The 24,666-nt window shown below is 35.4% G+C and overlaps 1 protein-coding gene across 8 annotated transcripts in view; it reads left to right on the forward strand.

Annotated features, from left to right (window-relative positions):
• The window catches only part of GRIA4 (glutamate ionotropic receptor AMPA type subunit 4), a 380,763-nt gene that overhangs the window by 379 nt on the left and 355,718 nt on the right, over positions 1–24,666 (forward strand). For 7 of the 8 annotated variants that reach the window (XM_037841259.1, XM_037841262.1, XM_037841261.1 and 4 more), the window contains exons 1-2: positions 92–493; positions 1,691–1,849. In XM_037841259.1, coding sequence (XP_037697187.1) covers positions 406–493; positions 1,691–1,849 — 247 coding nt within the window. In that variant the 5' untranslated portion in view covers positions 92–405. Of the gene's footprint in view, positions 1–91; positions 494–1,690; positions 1,850–24,666 lie in introns of those variants that run through there. The other variant, XM_037841263.1, reaches the window with a different exon arrangement.

Genomic DNA, 24,666 nt, shown 5'->3' on the forward strand with positions numbered 1-24,666 from the left:
GGGAGGGAGCGCGCGTGGCGGCCGCGGCGCCAGTGTTTGTGTGTGTGTGAGAAAGCGAGGCGCGAGCGCGAGTGCGAGTGAGGCAAAGATAGAGCGCATGTCTCATCCCTGTGAGCAGCCACTAGACGCTCCACCACCATCTTTTGCATGTGCAACCTTTGCAGCCGGACAGAAAAACCTCTCCCAGGGCTATGGAGACTGCGGGAAAAATCTGGCAGCTCAAGATGGATTGCTAAGGGGAAATAGTTATACTCATAAACCACCCAAACCTCTCCTCCCCCTCCCCCTTCTTTTTGGGGGTTGTTTTAATTTTAGCGCCATCGTCTTCAATGCCTCTCTGAGCAGCCTTTAGGAAGAGTGCGAGAGAAAGAGAGAGAGCGCGCGCCAGGGAGAGGAGAAAAGAAGATGAGGATTATTTGCAGACAGATTGTCTTGTTATTTTCTGGATTTTGGGGACTCGCCATGGGAGCCTTTCCGAGCAGCGTGCAAATAGGTAAGCTCTGCTCGGGTGGGATGGTGGGACTTGCATGTGGCTGGTTGTAGCAGATTTCCAAAAGTGAGTTAAATGAGTTGCTGTTAAGCAATTCAGGGAAACCTTCTGCTCCCTTCTCTGTTTCGCTAGTCTTCCTTCTCCCTCTTACAAAAAGACTGCCTCTTTGGTGCAGGTTCAGTTGAAACATACATAGGACTGCCCACCTTTCCCTCCTCAGTCCACGTCCCCATTTTCACCTCTGGCTCAAGTCACTTAAGTAGGTTTGGAATAAGTTGGAAAAAACCTTTCTAGGTTTAATTGCGTGATATTTCTTTTCACCCCTTTCTCTGGAGCGTGAAGTGATGTCGAATTAAAAATAAATAAAACAAGCAAGCAAACAAACAAACAAAATGCACTTATTCCCATACTGGACGCTGCAGCTTTCTTACTATTGTAGAAAGACAGTGTTCAGGCAAAATAAAAGCATTTCTATCCGCACCCCCTTGGCTTTTCTTGCTGCTGGTTAACTCATTCCAAAGTTAGATTCCTTTCCTGGAACCTTCTCTTGTTTTATATTGTTTCCCTTGCGAGGCTTTTGCTTGTATTCCCCCATCTCAACTCTATTTCTATCCTTAGCTTTTCTTGCTCTTCTCCTCTTCTGTCTTTTAATGGGATGCAGCTATTGAATTTCTTCCAGCTATGCCCAACCTCTACACTGCATCATTTCTCATGGACTGTGCAAAACGGAGCTAATTAGGCTGAGTCCAGGAGCTGCAGGAAAACAAAGTTCATTTATCCTTTCTGATTCCCCTGCTTCCCTGTGTTTCACCACTTCTCTTCATTTCTTTATTTTAATGCAAATCCTTTTTTGCGTTCATCGTCGTTCATCTGCATGCCTCTTAGAGAGATGCCCTGAGCTGGCTGATGTAGCAGTGTGCTGGGAATCATGGGGAGGGCAAGAGAGAGAAAGGAAAACATAACTAAACGGTCTCAGAGGTCATTGTGATCAAGACAGATTGGAACAGGAAAAAGCTGAGCTGTCCTGAAGACTAAAATACCAAACATACACCTTAGGGACAAAGGGCAGACCCAAGATGTGGCAGGAATAGCTCCTGATTGTACATGCTAGAGAACAGCAGTAGATTTGATAGTGTTTGGGGGTGGGTATAACATTTAAAGAGAAAAACCTGAATGTGCTTTTCCTGCTGTTTTTAATAGGTGGTCTCTTCATCCGAAACACAGATCAGGAATACACTGCTTTTCGATTAGCAATTTTCCTTCATAACACCAGCCCCAATGCGTCAGAAGCTCCTTTTAATTTGGTACCTCATGTGGACAACATTGAGACAGCCAACAGTTTTGCTGTAACAAATGCCTGTAAGTAAAATAGAAGTTATGGATAAATTAGAGGAGAATTAAGATGAAGCAGTAAAGTTCCCTCATCATCATTATTACTGTTATTATTATTATTATTGTTTTATAGTATTTAAAGAAAGAAATTCATGATTCCCACAGATGCTGGTTCCAGAGAAAATTCAAGAGTTCAAAACAAGGTTTAGTCGCAGGGATAATCAGCTGTTGTTTCCTTCCTTCCTTCCTTCCCTCCTTCCTTCCTCCCTCCCTCTCTTCTTTCCTTACTTCTCTCTTTCTTAATTTCTTGTCTGGATAATTCAATTTAACTTATTTAACATTTCAGTATTATTCCTATAATCTAAATGTCAATTTAGTGGAAATTGTACCCAATCTAGTTTTTTATTTGTCCTTTTGGTTTCTCTTATTTGCTTTTCATTTGCGTAAGCGTAAGCCTACTTTTAAAGAAGGCACATGCTCTTTTACACTGGTGAAGACGATGGGTGGTTTGCTAATAGAAAGAGCAGGGAGCGTTGGTGTGGACGATACATATCTGAGTCGGTTGGTTGACGCTGCAGATGATCTGGTGATGTCACTTGAGGCTGCCCTGCTCTTATATCTAGGTTGTAAATGTCTTTTACCATCACATAATGCATATATCCTCTGTATATAACAACATGAATCCTTACCCTGATGCCAAATCATGTTAGTCTCTGAGCCACCTGAATTCACAAACCAACCCAGCTGGATTTGTTATCCCACACAATGAAACTAAACAGGTGATCTCATCTAATGCTACAATGAAACAGTTTTAGAGTGCCCTCTCACCCAGATACTGTATAACCTAACGTAAAAGATACAACCAACTATGCATTAACTTAAACACTGTAAAACATGATTAGTCAATACAATATTTGCATTACATTTCCATTCTTAAAGTAAAAGTACATTTTAAATAGCTCCTGTTTTTCTGTTACTTCATCCTTTCATTAATTATATATTGAGATAATGGTTATAGATTATGTAAAACATATGGTAATAGTTTCTATATGAAATTTTGCATGTTTTTTAAGCAGTAATAAAATGTTCAATCTGAATAGAACATTTTATTGTATCAAGTTTGGTATATTTTAATTTTAAGAATTCCTACTCAAAGAAAGTGAACTGAACAAAGAAACAAGAGAATTTATTTTTAAAAGAGTCTTTCAATGTTTGGAGGATATATATTTAATTAATTTAGTTATTTTAGTCTATATTTATTTGTTATTGGTTCATCTAACTGATAATGTGATCACTTTTCCTTAATCTTTGGTGTGTATTACTTCATTTTAGAACCTGGTTTCATAAGGAGTTTGAAGCATTTCACTTTTTGTAAACTGGCACAAAATTGTGTTATTTTGCAGGAATACTATATAGTTTCTATGAGCACCACTAAATTAATAATTTATTTGTTGTATTTTGTGATAAAATCAATATTACTTCATAGCAGGGGGAATTATTTTTAAATGGAAATGCATATAAATGAGAGCTAGGTTTGTGGATAGGCATTTTTGCAAATTTTATAATTTAATAGTTTGGCATTCAAAATTTTGAAAGGGATGTCTATATTTGAAATAGTTCTAGTTATAAACCACTGTCACTAATATATAAATATTATTTGTGTATCTGAATATTTTTCTCATGCGTTTCATAAGATTTTGTTCAACACAAACTTTACTAACTTTAAATGTAATCTATGGTCCAACTATATGCAGAGCTTCGTTGTCAACAGTAAATTACTTTTTAAATATTATTTTTCACAATAAATTTGGAAAGATTTGCTTAAAAGTGGCAGATATGCTAGTTTTTTTTTTTTATTTATTTAAGCTCTTAAATATCCTAAAGTTTGTATTATGACTTCTCTGTACATATAAACTAAAAAGTGCTGATCCTTTCTTCCTCCATATCATTTGTTAACCCCATTTGGAAGCATTTTAACCAGCATTATTTTCTTTATGTAAGGAAATTAAATAAAATTAAGTCTTACCTGTAACTTAATTTTTACAAATAAATATGGCAAATATGGCAAACAAATATAGCTAATAAATATGGACTAAAAGTACCTGTAAACTGAGAAATTGATAGGAAATTGCATAAAGAATTTTGAAGTAGAAAAATGAAGCATAAAACATAGACAGTATGCTATTCTTTAATATATTAGGATTTAAAAATTGAAACTAAGTAAACTTTAAGTGTTTATTTTGAATGCAAATGTAATACAATGTTAGGAATCTACTACTTTTCAAATCACAGAGAAATGATTTTTTGTAGGTGTTTACAATTTTTTTTCAAAAATACAAATTGCAAATAAGGAAAAAACATTTTCTAGGGAAGAAAAGGGAAATTTTTTGACAAATGAGTATGTTGAATGTCCTTAAGGCAAATCTAAGCAGAATTCTGGAAAAATCAATTGTCAGAGAGAGTGGGTCAGGTGATTGGTGTTTATTGAATGGACTGACTGAGAGCATATTCAGCTTAATTTTCCAGTCTAATTAAAGGTGAAATGTAAGCAGTAAGTATAAGGCAACCTCATATATCAAGCTCTATGCCTCTGGGTATAAAAGGGTAAAAATAGATCTTGAAACTTAGTGTTCTGAAGAATTAACATGGACCTGTGATTGTTCTCAGTGAAACAGACTGGATTTTAAAATTTTTCATGTTGGATTAAATATAAAGTTACAATATGTGACTGGTTAGATTTATTTTAATTGTCATTTCCCTGCTGTGGTTCCTTGAAAAACTGTAGGGTCCAGTCTGTCTGTGTATGAGGGCCATTGAACAGGGTAAGTTTATTTATTTTAAGGAAGGTATGTTCAAAGGTTTTTTTAAAAAGACAGATTAAAGAATAAAGAGTTTGGTCTTCTCGTGGATAGATATAATTTAATGCTGGTTTTCTGCCTCAAAATTAATTTAGCGTTCTAAGAATACTTTAGGCTATCTAAGCTGTTCTGTGTATAAAATTTACATACTACATATGCCTAAACCTGATTAACTCAAACTTAATCACTTTTGGCAAAAATCCCAAATTCCTGAGGGAGAAAATAATGTTGGCTGATCTTTGTGTTTTATTTTCAGTAATATTTGTGTAGCTTAAATTATTGTCTTCTTTTCTTAACTATTAACATTGTTGAAAGATTACACTTTGTTCAATATAAAACCAAAATTATAAACATACAGATGATATAAAATCATGGCCTATTTCAGTAACAGCATATGTAGAGTGCAGTCATTAGCTCTTTTATTCAAATATCAATGTGATTAAAGATATATATTTATTTGTGTGGTCCATCAAATCATGGAGGATTTAAAACTTGATTAAATTTAATTCAGTATGCGCAATTTTCTTTTTTTAAAGTATTTGTTAAAATATTTTATTAAAATATCATACCTTCGAATTTCAGATAGATACCTAAATTGCTATCTTCGCAAAACTGTATATGTCCTATGCAAAACATTTGAAACAACTTCAAGAAATACTGTTTTATTTTTCCAATAGTTAATGAATGGAAGTATTTTGGTTTGGAGGATGATGTATGTTAAATCTGACCAGGAGTAGTAATCAAAATACAAAATTACTCTGCCACCAAGTTTTGTAAAAGATCAAAATATTTGAGACATTGCTATTACTAGTTAAATCCAGCTACATTAGAAATCCTGTAAATGATCAATCCTTTAATAAGGGAGTCCTTATGCAATGTAATTCACAAATATTCAATTTCTGAAATGGCCCTTTTAAATTTCAGTTGGGCAACTGGAAATAAATAACAAAACAGATCAAGTACTCATGTACTGTCACCTTGGAGAAATAATCAAAGAATGTTATGAAATATTTCCAACTTTATTAACTTTGAGGGAGAATTGATTGGTTAATACTTTTCTTTTTTTCAGTGATATGTTAATCTTGTTCTCCTTTTCTGTCTAAAATCTTTCCATTAAATAGTTAAAAGATGATAAATGGAAAAGCTGAAACAATCACCAATAGAATGGATATTATGCCTTAGTAATAATGAAAAAGCTATTTTTTATATTGTATATTAGTTTTGATAGTTGCCAGTTTAGATGTCAATGTTATGTATACAAGAGGAGTACCTCTTCCCATGGTAGCTTGGGATGTTAAATATAGCTGTTCAGTTGATCTAAGTACAATAAAAATGTGACACTGTATCTAGTAGGATAGATAGGCTTTTGCACTTTTATAGTAGATACTTAATACAATCTCATTTAAGTGTACTAAATAATATAATATTTTGGCATTATTAAATAGTTCTTAAATACAGTTGTATGTATTTCCTTCTGGACAAATGAAGCCCTAAAAAAACATTTTTTAAGAGGGTACATAGGCCTGCTATAATAATCTTGAACTTGCTAAACATAAAACTCTGATGGGTTGACCTGCAAAGATGTCAGTCGAGATATGTTAGAATTAAATACTTTATGACTTTTATTTATTTTTAGGAAAATGGGACTGTCAGCAGTATTCCTTGTTTTGAATTGACAGCAAGACTGCTGATTTGAAATAATTCTTTAGTTTTCTAATATCCCTTCTCCATCTCTCTTAATTTTCCATTATGAGATTAAAGACACAGATATGACTCATATTCCTATAGTTTGTCCCTTCCTCAGATGATAGGATGATACAATTTGAATTGATGAATTTCAGAATTGTCACAGGATTAAGCTTTCAAAACATTGTCAAAAAATTCCTTTTTTAAAAAATTTATCTGTTATTCCCCTAGGAGAAAAAATTCCACTTCCCAGAATTGGGAAATATATTAGGAAATAAGAAATACACATTATTTACAAAATAATATTATTATTGTGCAAGATTTTAAAATGAAGAATAACTATAATACACCTTACATTATATATATGTGTGTGTGTGTGTGTGTGTGTATATATATATATGTATATGACAATATATAGTTTTCAAACTGCTTTCATAATCATGATTTTATTTTACTTGAAACCAATATTCCTGTGATACAGTCTGGGAAGACAGTCATTTTGTAGTTAAGCCAGCTTTAGCTCAAAAAAGTTGTTTGATTTGCCAAACAGTATGTAGCTGAGAAACTGCTGAGCCAGGGCTTGAACACAGGTCTTCTAACTATTCTAGATTTTTATCAGTTTTACTTAGAGTGTGAGAAACACAACATCTGTAATGAGACTACTTAAATTAAGAAAGAAAAAAGAATGGTCATTTATCTCTTTTTCTCTATTTAATTGCAACATTTTGGAGAAAATGTGGCAAGACATTTCTGGGCAACTTGTTCATTAATCATATGGCGGTGAGTGATGTAGCAAAGACGAAAGTCATATTACATAATGAATCCATCCATCCATTCATTAGATTAGGTAATGAGTGTATTTAGGTAATGAGTGTGTTTATTCATAAATACCAAATTAAAGGTATTTATCAGGCGTAACTATATTCAAGACACTGCTAGAAACTGAGTATACAAAAACTTACAGGAGTAGTTGCTGCCCTCAAGTAGCTGTTAGGCAATGGGAAAGATAGGCAAGTCAGTTATTACGGAATAGTAAGATAAATTGCTATGAAAGAGGAACAGAGTGCTATGACAGAGATAAATTCAGGAAGGATATCCTAGCATGGCTTTCCAGGGGAAATGTTGTCTGACTGAGTGTTAAGCATCTAGTTTAGTAAAAGAGGGAAGAGAGAGGGACGCCATGCCTGGTAGAAGGAGCAGCACATGAGAAGGCACCAAGGGGTAGAAAAGACAGGTGTGTTCGAGCAAGGAATATGGTTTAATCTGGTTGAAGTATTGAGTGTGAGAGGAAGGAGTGTGCTAGGATACTTCATATAACCACAGAGAATCTTCTAGCCATTGTAAGGGCACCCCATAAAGAATCCAAACACAATATGACATGATAAGATTTGTATTTTACAAAGAAAGGCTGGTTGCAAAGGCGGGGGGGGGGGGATGAATTGGAAGGGGGCAAAACTGGAAGAAAAAGTCCAGTTAGTTGCATCTTGCAGTAATAAGATATAGGATGATGAATGCTTGAATGAAAGAAGAAGCACACTGGAGAGAAAAGCACATAGATTCAAGAATATTAAGCAGACAATTTTGACAGAATTTAGTGATTGATTAAATTGTCTGTGTCGGAGAATGAGAAGGAAGTGTGGTAAGAAGTAAAGATGATTTCCCCAGTTTTGGCTTGGACAAATGATTAGGTATCAACTAAAGAAGGGACACAGGAGAAAGCAGAGTTGAGTGGGGTAGATGAGAGTTTAGCATGGACATACTGGTTTGGAGGTGTTTATGAGACATCCAAATAATGGTATGATAGTCGGACATGTGTATTGGAGTTCATGGGCTTAGTCTGAGCTGAAGACAGATGTTTGGTGTTGGTTGGAGCCACAGAATTGGATGCTATCATCCAGAAAGAGCATAAGAGTGAAAAAATTACTAAGGACAAAATTCCAGTAAATACCATTACTTAAGGGGAAGGGAAAGGAGAAAGGGAAAAACAAAGGAGACTAAAGGAAAATGGGTCGGAGAGTTCAGAGGAAAATGAGGCAAGGGTAATTTCACAGGAGCCAAAAGGTGGGGAGAATTTCAAGTAAATAGGGACCAACCTTTTCAAGCTACAAAGTTTAAATAAGGAATTGCAAGGATAATATTAACATTTTTAACATAGGTCTCTCCTCTTTTTTAGAATGTTCTTTTGTATTTTGACCTGGGGAAAAGCAGTCTTTATTAACCCCACATAGAGTCTATTAGCATGTAATATTTTTCATATATTGGCCTGGACTATTTTCTTTGGAGGTAGGGAGAGAGAATTTTCACTGGTCGTTGAGCCATATGGGCTAGAATTTGCCACCTAATAGTGGATAAGTTAGTTAACTCTTTTGAGCCTTGGTCTCTTCATCTGTTAACACAGGGAAGTAACACTTAACACATGAATTTTTTGAATATTAGAAAAATATTTGGAAAACATTCAACGTGTAGTTAGAACTCAATTTTAGCTGTACTGTGTTTTTTATATCATATGGAATATTTATTTCTGAGACAATCTTAACATTTCAAGAGTTATTTATATTTTGAAAAGGCAATTTGTCTGTTTTGAAAAAATATATTTCTATTGATAATTCATAGGAACCTTTTTGACTTCTTACTACATTGTTAATTTTAATTTACATACACAAGTTGAAATCTGTATTTGTCAAAATTATTTCTAAGTCCTAAGAGAAGGTAACTTTATCTGGGATCTAAGGACCATTTGGAGAGGAGATTGGTGAATGAGTGGATTGAAAGAGTTTGATAAGTTCTATGTGAACTTCTGTGTATAAGTGTGTGTGTGTGTGTGTTTACAGAGAGACAGTCTAAATTTTACACAGCTTCTCAATGAGTTCCAGTCACAAAAAAGGCCAAGAACCATACATAAGTTAGGTAAATGAAGAGTACTTCATTCCCTAGATTCCTCAGTTTAGAAACAGGGGAGGATTTTATCCTGAAAGCCAACCAGAATTTTTTTTTAAGAAATCCATCTCTACTAGCTTCTTCCTGGATGTAGAGGATAATCAGTGTGCCCTGGCTTGAAAAATCCTTGGCTTGGTTCCCTGCCTCTCAAATTGTCATCTAATTATTTGTATTCCTTCTCTCATTATCAAAAGTGCTAAATATTCTACATCAGCTCCCTCTATTTTTATCACTATTTACCTTTTCCCTTCATATCACCATTCCCAGAACACTGTGTTCTTGAAGGTCATCAGTGACTTACAGATTAGTAAATCCAATTGTTGTTCTTTAGTCCTCACTGTATCTGAATAATTTGAAGAATTTGAATTGCTGACAACTTGCTGGTCCTTGAAACTCATTTTTCCTCCTCCTATGATAGTTATAATTATAATAATAAAAGCTACTACAATGGAGAACTATGTGCCAGGTCATTGTGTTATCTCAATTCTATGCAATTTTAAGAAGCAGGCATTATTATTACCATTTTATAGGTAGATAAACTGAAGATTTGCAAAACTGAGAAAATCTGGCAAAGACCGCAAAGTATCCAGGACGTCAGATCCTAAAGTCCTTTCTGCTACCCAGCTCACTATTTTGCCTGCCATTCATGACACTACAGTATCTTGGCCACAGCAGTACCTATGAGATACCCACCATTAGGAATGACTGTATTTAGATGACTCATAATTTAAATATCAAGATGTTTTTCTCAAAATTACTCTATTTTAACAACTTTCATTTACCCCAGCAAATGTATATAACATTTTACATTGGACATCGATTATTCCATATGATTTGTAATACATCGCAGAAATTTCAGAATTCTAGATGTTGACAACTATGTTAATTTTCATTGCCAAATTCATGTCATAAATACCACCATGTGTAGAAATGACTAAATGTCTCTTCTAACTGTTATATAAACAGCGTTGGATGCGTCATTAGTTGGCCAGCATACATAGTTTCTGTAGGAATGTTAGATTTCAACATAACTACAGCTATTTGAAACATTTTCCTGATTGTTCTACTTTAAGATTTGCTTAGCCAGCAGGCTTTTTTTTTTTTTCAGGTTTCTTTGTCATGCTTTTTGATTCCAAATAAACATAGTTATGAGTGTCTCAAAAGAACATCACCCTAAGTCAAAATCTCTTCCACTTTCTAGTTCCGTCACTTGCTTCTGACTTAAAACTATTCAAATTGTCAGTTAAAAAGTCCACTGTTATCCTAGAAATAGAGGGTTAAAATATTTGAGATTTAAAACCTTATTTGAATAAGCCACGATATTTGTCCAGATACCGCAGAAATTGAGAACACCATAAGTTGCAACTATTATTTAATTGCTTATTTTTATTGCTCAAATGCTTGTTCCAAAATCAGAAATTTTTCATCAGTAACTTTAAATATATTATACAGTGTTCTTTCCATTTCTATATTTTACTTTTTTAAAAAATGTATACTACTGAAAATTTCAAATAACACAGAATTTTAATATTCTGTTAAACTTACCAGAGATGTAACTACAGTAAACGGTTTTCTGCAGCTCTTTCCAGACTTCTTTTTTTCTATTATCTAGAAATAAATCTATTTAATAAATATGATATCAAACTGTACTTACATTCTATTAATGGTTAATTTAATTTGTCATAAATAATTTTCTCTCGTTATACAAGAGCTAACTAATTTTCTGTTTTCCATTGTGTGAATTTGCTATAATTTATTTACCTGTTGCCCTCTCTATCAACATTTAAGTTGCTTGCACAATTTCATTCATTACAAACAAAGCAGCAGTAAAACCCCCTATGCATTTGCATGAATTCTTGAAGGATCAGTTTCTGGAGGTTAAGTTACTATATCAAATGATGTACACTTTTGATTTTAGTAGGTATTGCTAGTTTCTTCTCCTCCAAAAAAAATTATTTAAATTTACAACCATCAGTATGTGAGAATAATTGTTTTTCTATGACCTGCCAACACTAGCCATTATCAGTCTTTTGAATCTTCACTTGTCTTGATGAGTGAAAGTGATATCTAATTGCTGTTTTAATTTGCATATTTTTTATTAATAGAGAGGCTAAGAATATTTTCTTGTAAGCCGTACTTGTACAAGTGCCTTAAAGCCCTGTGTATTTCTATTTCTGTGAACCGTCTGTTCCTTTCCATTACCAATGTTTTATTTGTTGTGTGTGGGAGTGTTTTATATGTTTTAGAAATTAACCCTTGGTTATATATATTATAAATCATTTTTCCACTTTGCCTTTGGCTTTCAGCCTCCTTTATGATGAATTTTGATATACAGACATTTTAAATTTTTATGTAGTCAAATCTGAGTCATTTTCTTTATGACTTCTGGGTTTTGTTTTACGTTTATAAAAGTGTTCCCATCCTTAAAAGAATAAAAATAGCCTACATTTTTCCTAGTACTTTCATGGTTTTAAACTTTAAAATTACAAATTTTACTGTTCTATCATGTATTATCTTACTTGTGTTAGGATTCTATCTTTTTTTTGCACTTTTTATTGGAATAAGCCATACTCGTACAAGTGCTTTAAAGTGCTACTTTTGTGCTAAATTTTTGTCCTTTATCTCTTGACTGAATATGAGCTTGGGTGGGAGTTCAGCATTTTCTCTCTTCCCACGTTCTCCTGTTTGCTGCTCTTCTCCACCTGCCTTTTCCTGACAGTCGCTCGTGGTCACACTGCTAGTATCAATATTTTTATTATCTGCTTCCTTGCTCCTTCTGCTACGTCCTAGAGTTTTGTTTTTGATGTTTTTGTTCTAGTTTGCTAATGCTGCAGAATGCAAAACACCAGAGATGGATTGGCTTTTATAAAAAGGGGGTTTATTTGGCTACACAGTTACAGTCTTAAGGCCATAAAGTGTCCAAGGTAACACATCAGTAATCGGGTACCTTCACTGGAGGATGGCCAATGGCGTCCGGAAAACCTCTGTTAGCTGGGAAGGCATGTGGCTGGAGTCTGCTCCAAAGTTCTGGTTTCAAAATGGCTTTCTCCCAAGATGTTCCTCTCTAGCAAGCTTGCTCCTCTTCAAAACGTCACTCACAGCTGCACTGAGTTCCTTCTCTTTGAGTCAGCTCATTTATATGGCTCCACTGATCAAGGCCCACCCTGAATGCGTGGGGCCACGCCTCCATGGAAATATCCCATCAGTTATCATCTACAGTTGGGTGGGGTGCATCTCCATGCAAACAACCTAATCCAAACGTTCCAACTTAATCCCCACTATTATGTCTGCCCCACAAGATTGCATCAAAGAATATGGCTTTTTCTGGGGGACATAATACATTCAAACGGGCACAGTTTTGTTGTTTTTTTCCCTAATTGTGACTCACCATCTGACCAATACCTCTTGTTTTTGCCTCCAAAACACGTCTGCCCTTCTAATCTATATCCCACCATTCTAGTTCAATTCAACTCTACTATTCTAATAATATCACAATTAATCTCCCGTTTCTTCTCTTTACCCCTCTCTATCCACTTTACATACTGAGATCAGAATACCTTCTGAAGTTATAAGTCAGAGCATGTCTTTTCCTTACTCAAAACTTTCTAATAGATTTCCATTCTCTTAGAATAAAACTCTAACTCTTTACTATGGTCTTGCATGATCTAACTTTGCCCACCTTTTTGTCTTGTTCACCATGTTTGAACCCACTCTGGTCTCCTTTCTGTTCCCTAATCAAGCTTACTTATTTCTTTTTCTATGCCTTTGTACTTGCCTTTCCCTTTTCTTGGAATCCTCCAGTCTAGTTATCTGCTTGATGAGCTTTTTGTGAACCTTCAGGATTCACATCAAATGGCACCATCTCAGAGAATCCTTCCGGGCAACGCTGTCTAGAGTAAGCCCTTTCACTCCAAAACTCCATGTACTCTATGTTGCCTTACCAAGCTTATAATCATCACTGTGTCTATTACAATCTATAATTATTATTTTCATCCATTTGTTTACTTATTCATCATCTATCTTCCCCACTACAATATAAATTCCAGGAACCAAGGGCTGTGGATGGGTGCCTTTTTAAACCTTATATCCTCATAACCTCACACAGTGCCCAGTACAAAGTAGGAATCAATAAATATCCTTGAATAAATTACTGAGCAATATGTGATGCTTTTCCTTTCCACTCATCTTCAGGCCATTCTTAAGATAGCCAAGAATTTTCATGTGATAGACAAAACCAAGCAGAGGATGTGAAGACAATGAAGTAGTAGATCCAAAGAAATATTACATATTTCATTTGTCTTAAGCACTTTTTTTTCTCCTTTGTTTCTATTAGATTTATGGGCTAGGTTAAGTAAGGAGGAAAGTAAGGCTTAGACAGAAAAAAGTGGGGCTATAAATACAAACTGGCATACTTTGTTCTGGTGAGATACACTTTGATAAATTTAAATCTGGTAGAAGAGAACTTCTAAGTGCCTACAATATTTGGTGTCTGCTGACAAAAGAACTTGAAAATGCTGATACAAACTCCACTTTTAATGTAGGAGAAAGCCCTTTTGGGAAGTCCAGGTGAACTAGTAAGCACACTCAGGAGACTCCTATCTGTTCAGACATTGGCTGTTTCCTCAGCACTTCTTACTGTTTGTGTAACTAACCTGTCTGGATACATTGAAACCTGTGAAAAAGAGTGGTTGGAGTCAAATGTGTAATGTTATTCCTGTTGGTGCTTGAATATCTACATTGCGTCCTCTGTAGTAAATCCCAAAAATACATTTGTTAGTCTCTATAACCTTTATCCTTCTCTCTTCTAAATTAGCTTGTCTTTGGTCAATTACTTAATTTTAATCACTCATTCAGTCCTACTTAGGCACCATTTGAAACACATTTAACCTCTTCCCTGTTCCAAAGATTTAAAATCAAGGGAAAGGGAATGCTTTTCTCTTGAAAAATTGGCATGTGTTTCTCCTTTCTAAATGGAAAACTTGTAAGTCAAAATGTTTCTTTTTTTGCTCTGACAATCAGTAAGCCCAATCTCAGATTTACTCTTCAGGAACAACATTACTCCTCATTTAAAATATTTTTCTTTGTTTTCATACTCCTAATTTTCTAAAATTAAATATACTGAATGAGTTATTAATATATAATAAATAAATAATATGTATTACTAAATAATTATGTATAATATTATACATAATTTATATAGATAGATTTAAACTTTATAAGGCTATACACATCATTTTTAGAAATAGGCCCTGTGGCTATAAATAAAAATGTCTGTATTATATCCTATTCAACACAATGTTGGTTTTTGCTCGAATAATTCACATTTCCTGATTAATAGTCTCTGTACCTTATTCATGCCTTAGAATATATGAATATATATATATAGAGAGAGAGAGATTTGTCACCTCCATTAGACTGTAGGTTACTTGAGGACAAAGTTGGTACCTCATTTGTACCTCTATTCTGAGGGCCTGTTATAGCACCTGGAACATAAGTTCCCATTCTCAGTAAACTTTGCTGTTTACAAAGGGAAGGAGGAACCCATTTCTGTTGTGAGTATCTGTAACAACTAATTCTTAGCCAGAACTGAATAGCACAAACACATCTAGTTTCTTTTCTGTCAGACTAACACCCTTCACATTTTTGTAAATAAATATCATAGATCCTCTCAGTACTTTCCCAATAATCTTGCATCATATAACAAAGATTCTAAAACCTTTAACATCCAAGATCTGCTCTTCTGGGACTTTCATGATCCTGATCTGACATGATCTGTTCTGATGAGAATATTAATTCCAGTTATTTAGACATTATGTATCTAAAGTGTAGCCCAAGATTATTTGGGTTTTTAATTAGTCAGTTACGTAAAAAACCTCACATTCTCCTCTTTTCCACATGAATTGCTACAAATCAGCCTCCCCATAGGGCATTGATTTTAAATTCAAAATGAAATATGTTATATGTCCAGTCTTAAATCGCAACTTGTTTGGAAACACCAGGACCATCTCAAATCTTAACTCAGCTGTTGACTTATTTTAAATTCTATGTGATCCTTTACTGTGTGTTTATCCATATTGCCAATTAAGATTCAGAAAAGGCTTGGATAAAGGGCAGATATAGGATGATACCAAGGCAAGGATCAATATTCTTTAGGTTGCTTAAATGTAAATTCTCCTAAAATAATTTATTTGATCAAATTTCTCCATATTGTCCATAAAGATTGCCAATTTCACTGCACCTGCACTTTTTTCTTAACCTTAAGACTAATGAAAAGGTGATCAGATCTTGGGAAAATATCTAATGCAAATATATTAGATGAAGGATAATCACGCACACACACACACACACACACCCTTCATCCAGATTGGAAAGAATAGACAAAAGAGATATATACCTAATTTACATTGGAATAAATAAATTGATCTTATAAACAAACTATAAACATTTTTAACTTTTTTAATACTCAGAGAAAACGAAATTAATATGAGATATATAGCTTTACACATAAAATTAACAAATTTTGGTGGTAAAGATGAAGAAAATTTTAAATCATTCAAGATGCCTGGAACATTTAAAATGGATACAGAGCTTATGAATATCAATTTTTCATAATCAAAAGGTGTTAAAAATTGTAGATCATTTGACCCTGTCTGTGTAGAAAAACTCTGGACATGAAAATGTTCATTAAAGCAATTAATTCAGCAATGTTTAGTTAAGCAATGGTTAAATTAATCAAGTTTCAGCCAGCCCAACTATTTAAGGAAGACTGTCAGCAGTGTGAGTTCTCCATCTGAATGGTTCCAGCAATTCTGAGTTCAAGAATCTGTTTCTATGTTTATGAAATTCTTTTTATATTTTTTCTTCCCTTATATTATTTTGTTTTGTTTTGTTTTCTTACAAAAGGGCAACTGTCATGGAAGAAAAAGGTATTCTAGTCAGAAGCAAAAAAGAATGTCCTCAACATGTAATAATGATTTATGGAGTTGATAGAGGTAGTCAAATGCTTTATGAAAAACACCAGTTGTTTAGAGGAGCATAGATCTTCCATGTAGGTGATGTCCAGGTTAAGACTGGTGCACTGTTTCTCTTGGAGATAGTATACCTCAAGGCTCTGCAGATATTTGAAAATTCTAGTCAATGAATGATTTGTGAAATTACTGTTGTTGATTTTGTCCCAATCTCTTCACCATGTCCTTTTCTGGCCCCCATCTGTCCAAGCACATAAAGTGTTGGGGGAAGATTGACAAATTTTGTGACAGTCAGTCCACTTGGGCCTTGAAAAGATGCATGTGATCTTGCTAGGCTGTGAAGAAAGAGATAAAGACGTCCCAGGAGGGTAAAAGTACATCATAGGAAAAAGCGTGAAGCTGTATGAATTGGGGAATTGGAGGATATGTCTGGAGACTAGAGTGCCAGGTGGGATGGGGAAGATGCCACTACAGAGGAAGGGAAGGGCTTTTAAACTGCCCTGTAGGCTAGGATTAGGATTTCGTTCTTTATTCTGGGGTGGAAGACAGCAAGGATGCTTTAAGCAGTTTATAACATGATTACATTCATGTTTAGAAAGAATTCTGGCACCGGTGTTCATTATTCATGTATATAGGAAAATGTGGTTCCTTTCTCATACCAGATACACTAAGAAACAATTTCCTAGGCAGGAAATCCTATTTTGCTACTTCAGTTGCTGTTTGTAGAACTCATTAGTTTGTAATTCTGCTCACTATTTTCTTCCCTCACTGTCTCTTCCATCCGCAGATATTCAGTTTATAGTCTCAGCCAAGTATCTTTAGAAGTTCAAACCAGGTCTTTTATGATAATAGTTTGGAAAAAGCTAGTTTCATTGGGAGGAAACAAACAAGCATCATGGACAAAAAATACAAAGGCAATTAAATCTCCTTATGTATTAGTATAGATATTAATGAAATGTCCCATCTTCCATTCCTGGCTTCAGGCTGTCCCCCCCATATTTTAGTTATTGTTCTGATATAAATTAATTACTTAATGTAGTTGGCATAAATAAGACTCTGTGTTATAATTGTGACCTGCTACTCAAGTACACACTGTAGAGTAATAAGAACTGGTTGGGCAAAAAGAGTTGAACAATTTTAAGACTACAACAATAATTACAATTGCCACCACATAAATTGCAAATAACCTAGCAAAGAAAAAAAATACAGTGGGAAGAGCAAATATAATTTGCAATATGTAGTTAGTCTTGCCTCCAAAATAATGAACTATGAACATTCATGTGTTATACTTTTGCCCAACATTGCTTACAAATTTATTTATTTTTAAGTTAAAAATACAGCAAACTGATTTATACATTTTTCAGAATAACCTTATTACTTTATAACTAACTATATATTCTGTTACATATATTACAGAAGTTGCTATATGTACATTTGTAATACATATATGCTTTTAGCATTTAATTCTTCTTGCTTTTAAAAAATTTGGTAATGATTATATATGATGAAAATATGTGACTGTGAAAATTAGCCTCTGTGCTGGTTTGAATGTATTATGTCCCCCCAAATACCATTATCTTTGTGTAATCTTGTGTGGGCAGACCTATCAGTGTTAATTAGATTGTAATTCTTTGAGTGTTTCCATGGAGATGTGCCCCACCCAACTGTGGATGATGATTGATTAGATATTTCCATGGAGGTGTGGCTCCACCCATTCAGGGTGGGCCTTGATCAATGGAGCCGTATAAATGAGCTGACAAACAGAAGGAACTCAGTGCAGCTGAGAGTGACCTTTTGAAGAGGAGCTACAGCCAAGAGGGACACTTTGAAGAAAGCACAGGAGCTGCAGATGAGAGACAGCTTGAAGACGGCCAAGCAGACTCTTGCTCCAGAGAAGTTGAGAGAGGACAAATATCCCAAGTGCAACCAAGAGTGACATTTTTGAGGAACTACAGCCTAGAGAGGAATGTCCTGGGAGAAAGCCATTCTGAAACTAGAACTTTGGAGCAGACACCAGCCACGTGCCTTCCCAGCTAACAGAGGTTTTCTAGACAGCATTGGCCATCCTCCAGTGAAGGTATCCAATTGCTGGTGTGTTACCTTGGTCACTTTATGGCCGTAAGACTGTAACTGTGTAACCAAATAAACCCCCTTTTATAAAAGCCAATCCTTTTCTGGTGTTTTGCATTCCAGCAGCATTAGCAAACTAGAACAGCCTCCTTTTACAGAACTGAAAAAAAACACAGATTATAACCAAGTGTGAATATTTTTAATGAGGCAATTCTTGCTGAAGTAGTATTTTATTATCAAAATAGCAATGTTTTCACCTCTCCTACATTTTATACTTTTTCTGATTAAAAACTTCTAAATAAAAGAAAAGGTAGTAATCTTGCCACTAAGTGTAGGTTTGTCTTGCTCTGTCCAAATGGAGCAGATAAAATAGGGAGATTGTTAGACATTTTGGCCAATATCAGGACTCATTTTCAGAATAGCTTGTTCACTTAGCAGTTGCCATGTTTGAACTCTTTGGCTAAACATTTTAATTATTTTAAAATAAACATATTAGCTTTAATTAATGAAAATTGTTAAATTAAGTCATTCTATTTGCTTACTATAGCTCATTTAAGAGTACCAAGGGAACAAATTGTGATTGCAAACATTTATCATCATCAGTTGAAATATATGACTTGCCAAGTCTGATTGCTTATATTATGTTCAATCTGTAGAAAGGACAATAGCTGAATGAATAAGCCAGTGGCCCTTAGTCATCTGGTCACTTACCCTATGTAGTCATTTCTGACTATCCCAGCTGTTTTAGGCTCCACTTTTCTCTGAGCCCATGGCACTCTCTGCTTACCTTGCAACATTATATTATCTTTTAGTTGTACCTTTCCTCTCTCTGGTCTCCTGGATGACTAGGATGCCATTGTATTTGTGAATGATTTCTTAGAATTTGGCTCATGGCACAGTGCCTAGCATATAGTAGCTCTAAATTAACTGCTAAGTGAATGGATACAAGAATGGAGGGATTTGGGAACCCATAGTTAGGCATTAATTCAGTATTTTGAGCACCTACTTAAGGCGTTTTCACAGATTCTATGTTAATGACTCTAAGGGCTATAAGACAAATGAAAAATAGTGCTTCATGGACTTCTCCATATGAGTGGGTAACTGGTGAAGGATCGGAAAGATCCTTATTCATTAAAATACATTCTTTCAGGATTTAAAAGTTAAGATTCCTACAGTGAGAGTCTCCAGATGAGAAGGAAAATTCATACAAGTTGCCCTCCATTCTCCCTTGAGTTCACATGTTTTGTAAAGACTCTGTCACCTGGATTATTGAAATTGCCAGGATGCCTGGCCTTGGGCGGGTACATCAGAGCTCTCCATGTAAAATTATGATCCCAGCATACAGGGTTCATGATCACTCCTACAGTGGCTTTGTTCATTACAAAGTACCTAGACCTACTAGAAACTTTTCACTTATGCCCACCCTCAAACACAACTTTGGTGCAGCCTAGGGTCACAGGTTTCTTTATATCTCAAACAGCACGTGATCTAGTGAAGGGGATAGAAAGTCTCAATGTAATGTGACAAGAGCTATGGTATCACTAGGAAGGAGGCAGATATATATATATATATATATGAAATACCTCAAAATCTGTTCCTTTTTTTTTTTTCCTCTCCTCATAAGCCAGAAGGACTGCTTGACTATCTTTATAGGGCCAATATAATGGACTGAAGAAAAAGATTCTATTGCCCAGATTAATTTTATTACTGAAGTAAGATTTACTTAGATTTCAGAAATGAGCAATGCACATAAAACCAAATCCTTTGGTCACCCTGGATTAGACTCAACACCTATGGCTGTGGACCACCCACCCAAAGGGATAGATAGTATGTCAGACACACTTAATTCCTTATCACTCTTAAATATCTGTGTCTGTTTGCTACTATGTTAATCTGCCCTGTTAATAATATTCAACTTTGTAGGTGTTCTATTGTCACTTTAATTAATTAAATATTTGCTAACTCTCTGTTTCCTTCATTGTGCCAGGCATTGTATTGAAAATAAATGTTAGACATAGTATTGGACCTTATAAAGCTTATACGGTGGTACCTCAGTACTCGACTGGTTTGAATCTCGTCGAATTTCGTCCTCGATGCATTTTGATGTGAAAGTTTTGTCCCGGTACTCGTCATTTGTTTGGTACTCTAAGCACAAGCGTCTGTTGCCTCGTGACCTGCTACCCTTCCAGCCGAAACAAAGGGTCACACGTTAGTCATGCAGTAGCTCTTGCCCTCTGCATCCCCTTGCAGTCTTATCTTAGCTTCCATGGTCATTTTGTGTATTTTGCACTTTCTTTTCTCATCATGGGTCCTAAGAAAATGAGCAGTGATAGCGCTGAGCAGAAAAGAAAATTGCTTCACACCACCGCTGAACAAAAAAAGGAAACAATAGGCAAATATGAGAGTGGTATTTGCATTACTGATTTTGCTAGGGAATACAGTATGCCTAGAACAAGTCTCCACCATCATTAAGAATAAAGAAGTGGTAAAAAAAGGCTGATGTTGAGAAGTTAGTGGAGGAACATCATGAAGAGCTCAGCACTGAGGAGCTGCAGGAACCACAGAAGGAGCAGCAACAAGAAGTGGCTGAAGAGATTTCTTCAGGTGAGGAGGAGATGGAAAAGGATGTTCCCAGTTCCTTGATAAGAGAAATGTGTACAAAATGGGCAGAAGCTCAAAACTTTGTGGAGAAGTACAAAGCTCTGACAAGCTCCAGACAAAGCTCTGACAAGCAGAAATTTCACATTTTAGAGGAATTCTGAAAAGAAGACAGAAGCAGTCCTCATTGGATAACTTTTTAGTGAAGGTGACAAAGAATATTCAGAACCTGTGGTGCAAGTTGAAAAAACAGCAGAAAAGAGAAAGAAGACCTGAAGTGCAGGTGCCCAGTGTTCTATTGGAGGGGGACTCTCTCTCCAAGCAGCTCTCCATGTAACCTCTCCTCCCCACCACTCTCCTCCCACCAGCACTTTAGGCCACAGACTCTTCTCAGTACAGGTAAAGTGAAGTTTTTATTTTATTTAATCTAAGTATTTATTAGTTTTTAGGTTTATTTCTCATGTAAAGTAATGATATACAACCATATCTTTTTACATATTGCCTTAAAAATGTCATTGTCTTTGGTTTGGGAATGGATTAAATTTATTTACATTGTAACTTATGATAAAAATTTGTTTGGTACTCATCATTTTTGGTACACATCATGCCTCCTGAAACCAGTTAACAATGAGTACTGAGGTACCACTGTAATCTGCTGGAAAGACAGAGCTAACTTAACATGATGTTAGGGGATAAGAAGGTGCTAAACTGGAAAGTGGTATATATTGTATATTAATGGTAGAAGAAGGATAATCAGAGCTAGACTTCAGAAACAAAAAGCTTAATAAAGTGGAATTTACACTTGTCATGAAATGAGTGTGGAGGAAAGAGGGAGGCATATGAGACAAATAAACAGAGTAAGCAAACACCCTAACATAGAACATGGACAAGACGGGTGTCTCATTGGATTTGAATAGAGTTGGAGTGAAGGGAAACAGATAGAGGGAAGCCCAATTATAAATTCAGAATTTCAGAAGCCAGGCCAATTATTTTTAAATTTTAACTTGATAGAATGGAATAGCTGATGATGAGCCCTTTATGTATAACCTGGTCGGCCCCTGTAACTTCGGGTATCTGTGTGACACCTGAGACTTAGAGGCAGAGTTTGGCAGCTATGAATATCAGCATTATCCCATACAGCAACTGTTAAAGAAGCTGAAAAAGAGATCAGACTTCAGTTAGAGATATGAACAAAATGGACTTGGTTAGGACTAAGGTAACTCAGACTGAAAGGTAAAGGATGATATTGACTGTGTTTTAAAGCTTCAATTTCTGAGTAAAACCAAAGGAAGAGATGTTTATTTGGTGCAAAATCTATATTTTCTGTAGCACACTATATAATTTAACATTCATGGTCAGTTTATTCAAACACCATAACATGGAACCTTGAATAGGGAGTGAGATCTGGTTGGTTTGTACTGATGAGTGTGAAGCCCTGATAGATCTCAGAGTGATTTGGGCAGAGAATAATAAAGTATTTGCAAAACCCCCTCGAGGTACTGGGGAAAAATGTGGAAATATTAAACTTCCCCACATGGGGAATTCCTGATGTTCTTAAAAGCATTGGGGACTACCAATTTAGAAGGCCGAGCCCTTGATCTTGGGGCTTGCCATTATGAAACTTGTTACTGCAGAGGCTAAGACTACTTATAATTTTGCCTAAAATCACCCCCAGAGAACCACTTTTGTTGCTCAGATGTGGCCTGTTTCTGTAAGCTGACTTGGCAAGTGGACTCTCTGCCCTCCTCCCTCTGTGAAACAAGACTCCCAGGGGTGTAAATCTCCCTGGCAACATGGGACACGACTCTGGGGATGAGCCTAGACCTGGCATTGTGGGATTGAGAAAGTCTTCTTGACCAAAAAGGGGAAGTGAAATGAAACAAAATAAAGTTTCAGTGGCTCAGAGATTTCACATGGGTTGAGAGGTCACTCTGGAGGGCATTCTCATGCACTATATAGATATCCATTTTTAGGTTTTAGTGTATTAGAATAGCTAGAAGGAAATAACTGAAACTGTTGAAATGCAATCCAGTAGCCTTGATCCTTGAAGATGACTGTATAACTATAAAGCTTATACAGTGTGACTGTAAAACTCTTGTGGGTCACACTGTCTTTATCCAATGTATGGACAGATGAATAGAAAAAGGGGGACACAAAGTTCAAATAAATAATAGGGGGGATGGAGGTTATGGGATGTTTTGGGTATTCTTTTTTACTCTTATTTTTATTTTTATTTTGTTTTTGGAGTAATGAAAATGTTCAAAAATTGATTATGGTGATGAATGCACAACTATATGATGATAACTGTGAACAACTGATTGTATACTTTGGATGATTATATGGTATGTGAATATATCTCAGTAAAATTCTATAAAAAATGGAACATCTGAAAGGTTATACAGGGGATTGGTATTTTGAAAAGTTGTATTTAAGAACTCTTTTTCTGTCATATGTGTGCAGGATCAACATACAGAAAAAAAAAAAAAAAAAACAGAGGCTAGGCAGAAGAAAGCAAAACGAACAGAATAAAAGTCTCACTTGTGTTTTGTCCCTCCTCATTATTTAAGGTTCTTTGCTGTCTTATTTTAACAGACTTCTTCTCCATTTCATCTCCCCATAAGAATCACCCACCAAACACTTCTGTAGTAGAGAGAGGATAGCTCTGGAGCAAGAGCTGCATTCAGTTTCCAGCTTTGACACTCACTGACTATGTGAATTTTTCTCAAGTTATTCAACCTCTAACTTTCAGGAGACTCAAATATAAATTAAGGGATAGAGCATTACCTTGCTTTTGATTAGAAACATGTAAAGCAATGTGCATTAAAATACCTCATATATAATGTTTAGTCATTGACTTTTTAGGATTAGTGAGACCACAGTAATAATGCAATAATATGTATCCTTCACTCAGCCACATGTTTAGAAAATAAATTGCACAGACTTTAATGGAAGATGGAGGTGAGGGCAAAGTCATCTACAGGATTATGACTTTGAAGACAAGTGATGATGGTCCTATTAACCAGTACAGGAAAAATGGGTAGAATCAAAGTTGTAGGTGCCATGTTATAAGTTCGTTTTGGATCTGAGTGAGTTAGAAATGCGGTGCAGGTGGGGGTTCCATACAGCGTTGAATATTTAAGTAACTGTTGAAAGGCCTGGGGTGAAGGTGTGGATTTCAGTTATCAGCATGTAGGTGACAATTAAAACCATGAACAAGAAGGAGACTGCCAGAATATTCTGAGTTAGCATAGGGAAGAGCAAAATAGGGATATCTGGGGAAGATCAACATCTTAAAAAGGAATATTCAAACTGTGTCTAGTTTGGTCTACAGGACTTTAAAAAAATCAACTTGTTTTCAACACTGAAAAATCAGTAGATGTTACATAAAAATTTATACTTATTACTTATCTGGAAAAATTTAAAAAAAAATTCCTAATACTATGAGCTGGAATTTCCAAATGGCAACAATTGGCTGGAGCTTTTGAGTGGACCTCAGTTAGATAAATTATGTTTTCTACTTGGGCCTTAGAAACCAGAGGATCATGTCACATATTTTTATTTTCATTTTTGACCTTGTAGCCATTTAACTTGGTGATCCTTGAGAAAGGGAATAAACAGAGAGGAGTTTCTCCATAGTCACCAAAGAATACACAATACTTTCATGTGCCTCAGATAGAGGAGAGAAATAAGAACTAAAGTGACTTTGGTAGATATTCTAGCTTAAAGG

This window comes from Choloepus didactylus, chromosome 6 (assembly GCF_015220235.1).
Source record: "Choloepus didactylus isolate mChoDid1 chromosome 6, mChoDid1.pri, whole genome shotgun sequence".
In the NCBI taxonomy this organism is placed as follows: domain Eukaryota; kingdom Metazoa; phylum Chordata; class Mammalia; order Pilosa; family Megalonychidae; genus Choloepus; species Choloepus didactylus.